We start from the raw sequence: 13,822 nt of genomic DNA, 5'->3' as shown, positions 1-13,822 counted from the left end.
CCCTCACAAGAGGAGCCCTCTTATATCCAAGAGATAGAAGAAGAAGAGTTGGTTTTTATATGCGGACTTTCTCTACCTTTTAAGGAGAATCAAACCAGCTTACAATCTCCTTCCCATCTTCTCCCCACAACAGACACCTTGTGAGGTAGGTGGGGCTGAGAGAGTTCAGAGAGAACTCTGACTAGGCCAAGGTCACCCATGTAGAGGAGTGAGGAATCAAACCCGGTTCTCCGGATCAGAGTCCACCACTCATGTGGAGGAGTGAGGAAACCAACCCAGTTCACCAGATTAGAGTCTGCTGCTCATGTGGAGGAAGGGGGAATCGAACCCGGTTCTCCAGATTAGAACCCACCACTCATGTGGAGGAGTGGGGAATCAAACCCGGTTCACCAGATTAGAATCTGCCACTCATATGGAGGAGTGGGGAATCAAACCCGGTTCTCTAGATTACATTCTGCTGCTCCTAACCACTACACCATGTTGAGGGTAAATATTAGGTGTGACCATTGATAAATTCACCATCCATAACATTTGTGCAATCCCTGTATAGAGACTCATCTACAGCAATGTGTCGATGTGTACCAATGGCAATGCTCCAATGTTTCTGATTTGTAACCAATGAGGGAAAGCGCTTCACTTAATGCTAGACAACGTTCTCCCTCAACAGAATGGGATGAGCCTGTCATAAATCTCCCTCTTGGCAATTAATGTTGCTTTTATTTAAGCGGGTATGGAAAACACTTACATATAATTTGAAAACCTGCCTTCCGCATGTTAAACAGGAGGAATCGCACAATAATTTGATTTTCTGAGTTGTTCCTATATCTACAGTAGGAGTGACGGCTACGCAAGTACATATGATCAGCAATTCCCTTGAAGTCCTGGAAGACTAACAGTATGCAGTTGCCATAGGAGTGACATCTGAACCCAGGCTGAACTTTCCCCAGAGTGCCATATGTTGGCTGACGGACTCCTGTCTCTGTCATGGCAAATCCCATCAAGATAACGTTGAAACTAAACATGATCTTCCCCTTGGACAATTTCCACTGATTTCTTTCTCCTTATAAACACTGTGGCAATATCAATACAGAACATAGAAGAAGAAGAAGAAGAAGAAGAAGAAGAAGAAGAAGAAGAAGAAGAAGAAGAAGAAGAAGAAGAAGAAGAAGAAGAAGAAGAAGAAGAACAAGAAGTGGAGGAGGAGGAGGAGGAGTTGGTTTTTATATGCTGACTTTCTCTACCACTTAAGGAAGAATCAAACCAGCTTACAATCACCTTCTCCCCCCCACAACAGACACCCTGTGAGGTAAGTGGGGCTGAGAGAGTGTGAGTAGCCCAAGGTCACCCAGCTGGCTTCATGTGGAGGAGTGGGGAAGCAAACTCGGTTCTCCAGATCAGAGTCCAGCGCTCCAAACCACTACTCTTAACCACTACACCACGCTGGCTCTCATTTACAGAGTCAACCCCACACCTCATTTTGGAACACAAGGCACCTAACAGCGCAACACAATCATGCCTGATTAAAAATATTTGCAACCAGCTAATGCGAACGGCGGTATTAAACAGATGGGCTAGCCCGCCTGACAAGAAATAAACATGCCACACTATATAATAGTTACAGTGAATATTTGTGGCACTCTGTAAATGGAACGTATTTTGCATTTCTCAGATCCACAGAATCCAAATCTGTGATCCCATTTATAAATGTGATTTACAGGGCGGATTGAGCCAATATAAACGGGATCCAAAACAGATTTATTAAGGCAGTTTGGTAGAAAGGTGACTTTTATTTATTTAAAGACTATATGAAGCTTTCCTCCGTTTTTTAAAAACGTTCCCACGATGACGTACAATAAAAATGCATAAAAGCATCAAGGAATGATAGAACCCCATAAAAAACCAGTATACTAAAACCAAAATTGTAAACCTGAAAAGATCAGAAGCAGATATAACAAACAGCCTTTAACTCCTGAAGGACAAAAGTGTTTTAGACGATCCTTCATTGGGGGTGGGGGTGGGGGTAATGGGGAGAACGGCTACAACTGAAAAGGCCCTGCCCCATGTCCTCACTGGGAGGACATCCTCAAAACAGGGAACCCCACCGGCTGAGGAAGGGGGTTATGGAAGTAGCTGCCACATAGGGTTGCCAGCTCTGGGTTGGGAAATGCCTGGAGATTTTTAGGGTGGAGCCTGAGGAAGGCGGGGTTTGGGGAGGGGAGGGACTTCAATGCCACAGAGTCCAATGGCCAAAGCGGCCATTTTCTCCAGGGGAACTGATCTCTATCGGCTGGAGATCAGTTGTAATAGCAGGAGATCTCCAGCTAGTACCCGGAGTTTGTGAAATAAAAAAATTGAGCACTTGTGGCATAAAAAAGCTGATAAGCCTATTTCAGAATAGTGCAACCTTTATCTAGGTCCTTTACACTTGTAAAATACAGTGTGTAGCCAGCTAGCAGAGGAGCACCTTGCCGCTGTACAATTGTTAACAAGTATCACAATTTACAATTTTTTCACAATAAAGTGGCTTTTCAATATTTGTGATACATAACACAACACAATAGAAATGTCCATAGAGGCCACCGACAATGGGGTTCCGGTATTTTATCCCATTTCGCATCTGCTTCTTGGGTCATGGCGATCCTGTGTTGATTGTTCCGACTGGAACTTTTGTTCCATTCGTACAGTGTATGACTTCCTGCTTCTAATGGATGAGCAGGAAGTCATACAGTGTACGAATGGAACAAAAGTTCCAGTCGGAACAATCAACACAGGATCGCCATAACCCAAGAAGCAGACACGAAATGGGATAAAATACCGGAAGGTTGCACTATTCTGAAATAGGCTTAACAGCTTTTTTATATCATTACATAAGTACTCAATTTTTTGATTCCACAGTCTCCTTTGGGGCTCTAGTTATTTCTGCTTGACTACCAAGTACCCGGAGGTTGGCAACCCTAACGCCAAAAGGTGCAATTATGATCAATAGCCTAGATAGCCTTAGATTGGATTATCAGCTGCCCTGAGCCCGATGGAACAGAAATCGAATAAGATAAAATTCACCCATGGGCAGGTCCATCAATTATTATTAACTACAACGGCTAACAGTACTGCAGTCCAAGCTCTGCTCACGACTTGAGTTCAATCCCCACGGAAGTTGGTTTCAGGTAGGTCAAATGAGTACCCAGCTTGCTGGGGGTAAAGGGAAGATGACTGGGGAAGGCACTGGCAAACCACCCCATAAACAAAGTCTGCCTAGGAAACATCAGGATGTGACGTCACCCCATGGGTCAGGAAGGACCCGATGCTTGCACAGGGGGCCTTTACCTTTGCCTTTTTACAACAGCTAAATGGAGCCTCTAGGCTGAGAGGCAGTTTAACTCTGAATACAAAATCCTGGAGGCAAACCGTGAAGGAAGGGTTAGTGCTTTTACAGTGAGGGGAAAAAGTATTTGATCCCCTGCTGAATTTGCCCGTTTGCCCTCTGACGAAGAAATGACCAGTCCATAATTTTAATGGTAGGTCTATTGTAACTGTGAGAGACAGAATAACGACAGGAAAACCCCCAGAAACCCAGAAGACAAAAGTCAGAAATTGATGTGCATTATAATGAGTGAAATAAGTATTTGATCCCTTTGCAAAAGATGACTTAGTACTTGGTGGCAAAACCCTTGTTGGCAATTACAGAGGTCAGATGTTTCTTGTAGGTGGCCACCGGTTTGCACACATCTCAGGAGGTATTTTGTCCCACTCCTCTTTTCAGATCCTCTCCAAGTCAGTAAGATTCGAGGCTGATGTGTTAGCTACTCGAACCTTCAGCTCCCTCCACAGATTTTCAATGGGATTAAGGTCTGGAGACTGGCTAGGCCACTCCAGGACCTTAATGTGCTTCTTCTTGAGCAACTCCTTTGTTGCCTTGTCTGTGTGTTTTGGGCCTTTGTCATGCTGGAATACCCATCCTCGACACATTTTCAATGCCCTGTCTGGGGGAAGGAGGTGCTCACCCAAGATTTGATGATACATGGTCCCGTCCATCGTCCCTTCGATGTGGTGAAGGTGTCCAGTCCCCTTAGCAGAAAAATACCCCCAAAGCATAATATGTCCCCCTCCATGTTTGACGGTGGGGATGGTGTTCTTGGGGTCGTAGGCAGCATTCCTCCTCCTCCAAACACGGCGAGTTGAGTTGATGCCAAAGAGCTCGATTTTGGTCTCATCTGACCACAACACTTTCACCCAGTTCTCCTCTGGGTCATTCAGATGTGCATTGGCAAACTGCAGACGGGCCTGTACATGTGCTGTCTTGAGCAAGGGGACTTTGCAGGCTCTGCAAGATCTCAGTCCTTCACGGCGTAGTGTGTTACCAACTGTTTTCATAGTGACTATGGTCCCAGCTCCCCTGAGATCATTGACAAGTTCCTCCCGTGTAGTTCTGGGCTGCTTCATCACCGTTCTCATGCTCATTGCAACTCCACGAGATGAGATCTTGCATGGAGCCCCAGACCGAGGGAGGTTGACAATTAGGGTTAGGGTTAGGGTTGTCACCTTTTCACCAAGCTGCTTGGCAATAGTCTTGTAGCCCAGTCCAGCTTTGTGCAGGTCTACAATCTTGTCCCTGACATCCTTGGACAGCTCTTTGGTCTTGGTCATGGTGGCTAGTTTGGAATAGGGCTGTTGATTTGGTTCGTCCGAACTGAATAAACAGCCGAATTTCCCCCGATTCGGCAGTTTTCAGTTCGGATGGTACCAAATTCAAAAAAGGCGGAAAAATGACTTGCCGAATTCGGCGAGTTCAGGGCAATCGCCGAATAAATTCATCAAATTCGGGGTCTCCAAATCAGCAGCATAACCGTCAGTTAGTAAGCAACTAGCAGCATTCTCCCGCGGCCAATCAGTGGCCAAGCTGGGTCTTCTTCTGGCCAATCAGTCACGGTTGAGTGTGTGAGCCCAGCTGCTGCGTGGCCCGAGGAGAGAAAGAGAGAGCATCTGTTTGTGTGTGAGAGAGATCCCTGAGGGGGGGGGTGCGTGTGCACATTGGCGGCATTCCATGGCTCCGGGGGGCATTTTTGGGGGTAGAGGTCCCAAAATTTCAGGGTAGCTTGAGGGGACCCTTCTTGAAACCCCCAGGTTTTGTAAAGATTGGATCTGAGGGTCCCAAGATATGCCCCCCCCACTGCCCATTGGGATGAATGGGATCAGGCGATCCTGAATGTGCATCTCTACAGAGCGGCAAATCCAAGGCAAAACCTCCCGTGCATAAATGGCCAGAGTCGTGAGAGATCCTGAGCAGCTGCTGCTGCCCTGCTTCTGCTGGAACAGAAGACATCCACGGTTTGACCCATTTTGGGGCTTTTATTGATAACTTTTTTCCTGTGTGGGGGGAGGGGAAGCAGATTCTGTGTGTGTGTGTATGTGAGGGGGGAAGCCAAAGTGGGGTGGGTTTGATTGCCTCTGTGTGAGACTGTGCTTTCTCCTGTTTTCATCGGTTGCCAACTTTGTCTGGAGTTAACTGTGGGTCAGTGAGTCTCTCTCGGCTGGGTGCTATTGTTTCCAATGGGCTGTGCAGCCGCTTCTGTTGTTTCTAATGGGCTAGCCTGGCATTCGTTTTAGTGCATCCGCTGTAATGTATTTTCAATGGAGTCAATGCAAGTCAACCGACATTCCCCTCTCCCATTATCTTCAATGGGCTGGGCAGCCTCTCCCATTGTTTCCAATGGGCTGACTTGTCATTCCTTTTAGTACATCCCTTTTAATGGCTTTATTCCCCCGGGCCGGGGTAATGGTACAGCCCAACTGCCGAGGCAGCCAGACCCCCGGCCGAGCAGATGGGTGGGGAGACCCCTTCCGGGCCCCATATCTTGGGACCCCCTGACCCAATCTTTACAAAACTTGGGGGTTATTGCAAGAAGGGTCCCCTCAAGCTACCCTGAAAGTTTGGGACCTCTACCCCAAAAAATGCCCCCCTGGAGCCGCGGAATGCCGCCAATGTGCTTTAAGTGGCTTTATTCCTGTCGGTGGTTTTTTTGGGGGGGACCCCTTCCGGGCCCCATATCTCGAGACCCCCTGACCCAATCTTTACAAAACTTGGGGGTTCTTGCAAGAAGGGTCCCCTCAAGCTACCCTGAAAGTTTGGGACCTCTACCCCAAAAAATGCCCCCCCGGGAGACGCGGAAAGGTGCGAATGCATTTTTAATGGCTTTATTCGGCCGAATTTTCCCCCGAACTTGGAACTTGGCACCGAATTCCACGGATCCGAATCAGGGGAGTTCGGGCTTCGGCATTTCCCAAATTAAAATGGGCCAAATTTTGCCGAATCCGAATTTTACCGATTTTTTTTCCAGCAGCCCTAGTTTGGAATCTGATGGATTGATTGCTTCTGTCGACAGCAGAACCCTAACCCTAACCCGGCTGGTTGATAGGGGATCAAATACTTATTTCACTCATTATAATGCACATCAATCTCTGACTTTTGTCTTCTGGGTTTCTGGGGGTTTTCCTGTTGTTATTCTGTCTCTCACAGCTACAATAAACCTACCATTAAAATTGTGGACTGGTCATTTCTTCGTCAGACGGCAAACGGGCAAATTTAGCAGGGGATCAAATACTTTTTTCCCTCACTGTATGTCCAGCTTGACCATATCCTGGCCACTGCTGGAAACAAGTCTTTGTCCCAAAGGCCAGACAGAATGTAGTCTGGAATAGAACTCAATAGTCAGCACCACCCAGGAATCTCTGGAGCTGCAAACCAACATGACCTGAACACTTTGCTGAAAAATGGAATATTGGGAACCAGCTATTGGGAATCAACTCCACTTGATGGATCGCGGGAGGGCTTCTTAAGTAACAGTCTCATCAGAGCCGTCCTTAATCTGGTTGGGAGCCTTGCCTTGCCCTTAAAGAGGCCTCCATCACTTCTTCCAGCCAAACCTCTAGCCTTCCTCCACAAGATGTTCCAACAACCTAGGTTGGAAAGGGTCAAGAGAAGGCCACCTCTTCAGGGATTCCCATCCATGTCCACAGACTGACCATTAACAACTGAAAAGTATCCAGAACAACTGTGTGGGTTTCCACCTGTAGAAAGAATCATGGGAGATCAAGACCCCTTCCAGTTAGGAACGTAATGTACATACACGAATGGAACACGGCCAGATTCCCACTCTCCACAAAGGGATTAAGTTGGGGGCTCAAATGGAACCGATTCAAAGCACAGCTGGCCACATCTGCTAACTATGAGCCTTACAGTTGGTCCCAGCAGTTCAGGTAAAATGGAAAAGCTGCTCTGACAGGGGTCATTTAAGCATGGGAGTTTTACCCGAAGTTCGTTGCTCGCTGGACCCACACCTTCCTGTTGGAGAATCTATGCACCAGCAGTCTCCAAGCCCAAATCAAGTCCCCGCCCCTTTAAATGCTGCTCTGTAATTGGCTTACTTTGTAGAGCTTACTGTGAGAGAAATCCCCCAACCTAACTGCTGCATAAAAAAACATTTAAAGAAAAAACAAAAACAAACAAAAGGAGCAATCTGAAAGGGGGGAGGAGAATGGCAACCCTCAGTTTTAAAAAGCCTTTCCTCTGCTCAGAAAGAGCTCCCAGGAAGCAGGAAGCATTGGAATCCCCGCCTCTTTACACGCTGCTTTGTAATTGGCTGCAATGCTTTCTGTGATAGAAACCAAGGTTGGGTATCCCAAACTTTGCATTATGCATGGGGATTTCACCTGGGCTGAGCTCAGGGGAGAGGGAAGAATCGGGTTAACAGAGGAACAGGAGATCCTGGGATTTGTGAGGGCTGGCAGCGAGGCCATCTCTAATGGAGGGAAAACTCATGCATAACTCCAAGGAACAACCGAGACAGACCAGGGGAGAACGTGAAGTGAAAGTACCCATGCATAAACAACGCAGAGAGGATAACCCCCCTTAAAACAGATCAGATAATTCCCACTAGCTTCAGGCTGGGAGGCCACTGAATCTCCCCCCGCCCCCAAAAACACTGAGTTCTCACTCCATCAATGAGGGAGTCCTCCCTTCTCCAACAGTGGGGTAAATAAAGGCTGTCCTGCAAATTACACATGGACTCGATTGCTCCTCCCTCTGCAAGCGATGAACCAGGAATTCGTCAAAGGGCAGTCGCTTGGCAGCTCAGGCAGACAGCCTCTTTTGTTTTCTCTCTCCCTGGAGTTGCGATACAGAGAAGCCTCTTGAAAAAGCTTTGAAATTAAAATAGCTGCAATTTCCACTCAGAGGGGCTTAGGCAGAAATGAATTCGGAAACCGGAAGGCAGAGAGGGATAGATTTTTTTGGTCCTCTGAAATGGAATTCTGACCAAGTGCTATATTATTCTGGAATTCTGTTAAAGAACAGGAAGAAAAAGGAGAGGAAGGAGAAGAGGAGGAGAAGGAGGAGGAGTTGGTTTTTATATGCCGACTTTCTCTAACACTTAAGGAAGAATCAAACCGGCTTACAATCTCCTTCCTTTCCTCTCCCCACATCAGGCACCCTGTGAGGTAGGTGGGGCTGAGAGAGCTCGAAGAGAGCTGTGACTAGCCCAAGGTCACCCAGCTGGCTTCGCGTGTAGGAGTGGGGAAACAAATATCACAATGCTCAGGCTTCTCTATTGAGCACAAAATAAAATATCTGGGTATTTGGTTAACCTCAAATAATCTTAATTTATTTAAAAATAACTATATTAAGATATGACAGCAAATTACTATAGATCTGAAAAATTGGAAAAAAATTCCTCTATCATTATGGGGTAGAATTTCGGTAATTAAAATGATGATTTTACTCAAAATGCTTTTTTTTATTTCAAAATCTACCAATTATAAAAGGGATCAAAATATTTGGAGTCCACCGCTCTTAACCATTACGCCACGCTGGCTCTCTGGAGAACGTGAGGTTGGCATCTATGAACGGCAAGCACAAGATACGTGCGAACACCTTCCTCAGCAGTGCTCTGAGGAAGTGGGGGTCATGGGAACACCCGCCTTGCCCCCAGACAAAAAAACACTATGCATGAGTGGTAGGGGCCATGGTTCAGTGGTAGAGCATCTGCTTGGCATGCAGAAGGTCCCAGGTTCAATCCCCGGCACCTCCAGTTCAAGGGACAAAGGGGTCTGATTCAGTATAAGGCAGCTTCATGTGTTCAATATGCCTTGGCTGGGTTTTGGGGAGGGGCTGTGGCTCAGTGGTAGAGCATCTGCTTAGCATGCAGAAGGTCCCAAGTTCAATCCCCGGCATCTCCAGTTCAAGGGACCAGGCAAGTAGGCGATGTGAAAGACATCTGCCTGAGACCTTGGAGAGCTGCTGCCGGTCTGAGTAGACAATACTGACTTTGATGGACAAAGGGGTCTGATTCAGTATAAGGCAGCTTCATGTGTTCATGAGGGGTGGTAGGGTGCTAGGGGATTGGGCAAAATTAGCCTTCCCTCCCCCACTTCTGCCAGCAGAGTTTCTTATGCCAGCAAAAGTGCCACTGGTGGAACAGAGGAACGTGGCCATTTCACCCAAGGGCCGTCCCGCTGCCTGGTCGTGGCACTTCATCTAAAGGGCTCCTGCGACTTCAGGCAATCCCTTTGGAGGGTAACAAAGGGCTGCTGTGGGAAAGGCAACCCCTAACTGAGCGAGGTAGGGGAGCAAAGCAACAGAAGATGAGGCTGTGAATGTTTGGAGAGGTAAGATGTTTGGGGGGAGAACGTCTTGGTCCCTCACAAGATGACCCCTCTCCCACCAGAGAGGCTGAGGTTAAAGATCAGGCGCAACTTTCAACAGGTTCACCATCCATAAAATTTGTGTAGCCTGTTTTTTAAAACCCCACTCCAGCCCCATACAGATGTGTAACAATGGAAATGCTCCAACGCTCATGATTTGTGACTAATGGGGGAAAGCTCTTCACTTAATGCTGGAAAATGTTCTCCCTCAATAGAATGGAATGTGCCTGTCATAAATCTCACTCTTGGCAATTAGTGCAGTTTTTATTTAAGCCAATATGGAGAAGAATCACATATCGTTCGAAAGTCTGCCTTCCGCATGTTAAACAGAAGCAGTCGCGCAATAATCTTACGGGTTGAGTGTTCCTAGCTCCACAGTACAGGTGACGGTTATGATTAAAAATTTTTTAACATATATGTTTGTGATGTGGCCGTAGGCCTTCACAAAACATCATCCGCAGAGTAACCCGTTATAGACAAAAGGAAACATGTTCAGGAAAATAAAACCTGGAAGGATTAACATTGATATAAACCACCAAAAACAACATCATTTATGGAATTCTGCGCTAGAGCTATTTGTGTGTGTGTGTGAAGTGCCGTCAAGTTGCTTCTGACTCATGGCAACCCTACGAATCAGTGTCCTCCAAAGTATCCTCTCCTTAACAGCCTTGCTCAGGTCTTGCAAATTCAGGGCTGTGGCTTCCTTTATTGAGTCAATCCATCTCTTGTTGGGTCTTCCTCTTTCCCTGCTGCCCTCAACTCTTCCTAGCATGACTGTCTTTTTCAGTTTCTCTTGTCTTCTCATGATGTGACCAAAATACAATAGCCTCAGTTGAGTCACTTTAGCTTCTAGGGTCAGTTCAGGCATGATTTGATCTATAACCCACTGATTTGTTTTTTTTCTGGCAGTCCAGGGTATCCGTCACACTCTCCCACAACACCACATTTCAAAGGAATCTACTTTCTTCCTATCAGCTTTCTTCATTGTCCAGCTTTCACACCCATACACAGTAATAGAGAATACGATGGCATGAATTAACTTAATCTTGGTGGCCAGTGACACAACCTTACACTTCAGAATCTTTTCTAGCTCCTTCATGGCTGCCCTTCCCAGTCTCAATCTCCTTCTGATTTCTTGGCTGCAGCCTCCCTTTTGGTTGATAATGGAGTCAAGGAATAGAAAGTCTTCAACAATTTCAATTTCTTCATTGTCAACCTTAAAGTTGTATAATTCTCCTGTAGTCATGACAGGAGCTATCTACCTTCGCCCTTATTTTCCTTGTTGCCAGAGCAAACAATGATGTTCTGTAAGATATAAACTCATAGGAGTCAGAAAACAGGGATATGATTTTCTCCTTTTCAGAGAGAAGGTTTGTACCCACTAGTAACCGGTCAAGAAACTTAACCCTGGGCTGCATGTAGAGTGGACAGTGGGTGACGGTTATGAGAATACATGTGATTGACAGTTCCCTTGAAGTCAGGGAAGACGAACAGTGTGTACTTGCCAAAGGACCGGCCTCTGAACCCACACTGAGCTTTCCCCAAAGCACCATATATTGCTTGGCGGAGATACCAGGACACTGTACAGCAGGGGAGCAAGGAAACCCAAGCACCATCTCCTGGGACCTGCCCTCCAGAAGAAGAGAGAAGACATTTTGCTCCCACAAGAGTTCGTAGGATACAGCTGATATTTTCCCTCAAATAAACTGATTTGGAGTACAGTGGAATCCTGATTTTTTGTCCTTCAAATTAAAGAAGGAGGAGGAGGAGGAGGAGGAGGAGAAGAAGAAGAAGAAGAAGAAGAAGAAGACTGTGCGAGCGCGCTTAGTAGTCCGCAGATAATGTTGGTAGGCGGTTGGGAAAAAACTAGTGGGGATTAGCTGTTTTCTCTACCGCTTAAGGAAGAATCAAACCAGCTTACAATCACCTTCCCTTCCCCTCCCCACAACAGGCACCCTGTGAGGTAGGTGGGGCTGAGAGAGCTCTAAGAGAACTGTGACTGGTGCAAGGTCACTCAGTTGGCTTCATGTGGAGGAGTGGGGAAACCAACCCAGTTCACCAAATTAGCCTACGTCGCACATGTGGAGGAGTGGGGAATCAAACCCGGTTCTCCAGATCGGAGTCCACCGCTCCAAACCACCACTCTTAACCACTACACCATGCTGGCTCTCAACACCACACTGGCTCATTACTGAAGAACAGAACAATAGTTCTTATTGCTATTATAGCCCAGGCTAGCCAGATCTCGGAATCTAAACCAGGGTCGGCCCTAGTTATTCTTTGGACCGGAGACCACCATGGAAGTCCAGGGTCATAACACAGAGGCAGGCAATGGCAAACCTCCAGGTAGGGGCTTGGAGATCTCTAGGAATGACAACTGAAAACCCCAGGGGGTCACTATAAGTCAGCTTTGACTTGACGGCAATTTTTTTTTTAAACAAAGATGGTTACTTTATGAAAATGCACACAACATTTTTGTTAAGGACTTTTGTGAATTTGGAAATCTTCCCATGCAAAAGTGCAGAAATGGCATCGTGTGCCTAATTTGGCCTTCTGAGATCTCATTAAAGAAAAAACCCCTAGCTGTGGGGATTGCAAAAATATGCTGGCTTAAAGCGGTGAGGCCCGCACTATCCAGCGGCGCCCCTTTCCCTCCACTTAACAAATCGTCCAACTAAAAGGGGGTTAACAAAAATTGCAAGCGAAAAGAAACAGAATAATGTAATGCAAAACGAACAAATAGGTGCAAACTTGCTCCATTTACATAATTTAAACAGTTTGCTGATCCTGACTTTTCTTCACACACCCTCTGGAGGCCGTGACCGAACGCACATCTGAACGACCCATGGGGACGGTCCTGCCAACGGGACCGGATAAATCCTACACAGTGCTGAGGAATTCTACAGGATCTTAATCCCCTACCTACGGTAGAGCATCTGGTCTCCTTGAACTATTATGACTTGACAAGGTAATAATCTTGCTGTTATGACAGCATCACAGAATTGCCTCTGAAACATAGACTACCAGCAGGATGGCTGTTAATTCCACACCAGGTAGCCTCATTCGAGATCTTGGGCTGCTGTTAGAACAACCCATAAATTTGGCCTTGGTTCACTATCCAGGAATCATTTGGGATCACCGCTGACCTCTCTACTTTCCAGAGCCTTTTTCAGAGTGCTTGAAGGCATATTCAGAGTGCTTGAAGGCATGTTCAGAGTGCTTGAAGGCATGGTGATTTTTTGGTTGTTGCCTTCATACGTTGGCCAAGGGCACTTGCCACTGGCTAGTGAAATTATGGAACCCGCATTTATCACAATACACTTTGTTCCTTTTAAAACAATCTGACGAGCCTCGTTTCCAGTATAACCTGTTGTTTTGCTCAAAGCTGTAAATTAATGGGAGCTGCACAATCACTAGGGTTGCCAACCTCCAGGTGGTGGCAGGAGATCTCCCGCTATTACAACTGATCTCCAGCCGATGGAGATCAGTTCCCCTGGCGAAAATGGCCACTTTGGCAATTGGACTCTATGGCACTGAATTCCCTTCCCTCCCCAAACCCCGCCCTCCCCAGGCTCCACCCCCAAAATCTCCAAGTAATTCCCAACCCGGAGCTGGCAACCCTAACAATCACTGAAAAATGAAACATGCTTTTTGGACTATTTCTACCGCCCTCAGGGAAAAAGCAGAGAGGGGTAAAGCCCCGCCTCCCTCCCTCCGCGCACCTACCGTGGATCGTTGGCGCCAAGAGCATTGTGAGGAAGAGCAGCTGTGGAGGCCACATGACTGAGGGCCAAGACTTCGGGGTACTTCAGCAAGGAAAGTTTCCAAACAAAATGGAAGAAGAAGGTCCTTCTGCTGATAATCCTCCCGGAGAGCTCCGCTTTAATCCAAACGAGAGGCAGAGGGGGCTGGCCCCCAGGCCACTACCCTCGCACTCGATATCCCCAACTCAAGACCTAAAACGAAACAGAAAGGGAAAGGTTAGGCGGGATCCCCACGGTGATCGATGCGCTGCTGGCCAGGGTTGCCATCCTCATCATGATCTCCTGGGATTACAACTGATCTCCAAGCGATAGAGATCAGTTCACCTGGGGAAAATGGCCACTTGGGAAGGTGGACTTTATGG

At 46.9% G+C, this 13,822-nt stretch overlaps 1 protein-coding gene across 9 annotated transcripts in view; it reads right to left on the bottom strand.

Annotated features, from left to right (window-relative positions):
• ADGRL3 (adhesion G protein-coupled receptor L3) overlaps positions 1-13,546 on the bottom strand; it is a 496,674-nt gene extending 483,128 nt beyond the window's left edge. For all 9 annotated transcript variants that reach the window (XM_056849204.1, XM_056849205.1, XM_056849196.1 and 6 more), the window contains exon 1: positions 13,423-13,546. In XM_056849204.1, the coding sequence (XP_056705182.1) occupies positions 13,423-13,477 (55 nt within the window). In that variant the 5' untranslated portion in view covers positions 13,478-13,546. The remainder of the gene's footprint in view (positions 1-13,422) is intronic.
• Positions 13,547-13,822: the final 276 nt, after the last annotated feature.

The sequence above is a fragment of the Euleptes europaea genome, chromosome 4, assembly GCF_029931775.1.
Source record: "Euleptes europaea isolate rEulEur1 chromosome 4, rEulEur1.hap1, whole genome shotgun sequence".
In the NCBI taxonomy this organism is placed as follows: Eukaryota; Metazoa; Chordata; class Lepidosauria; order Squamata; family Sphaerodactylidae; genus Euleptes; species Euleptes europaea.
The sequence above is the reverse complement of the archived record's forward strand: the minus strand, read 5'-3'. Positions and strand labels throughout refer to the sequence as shown.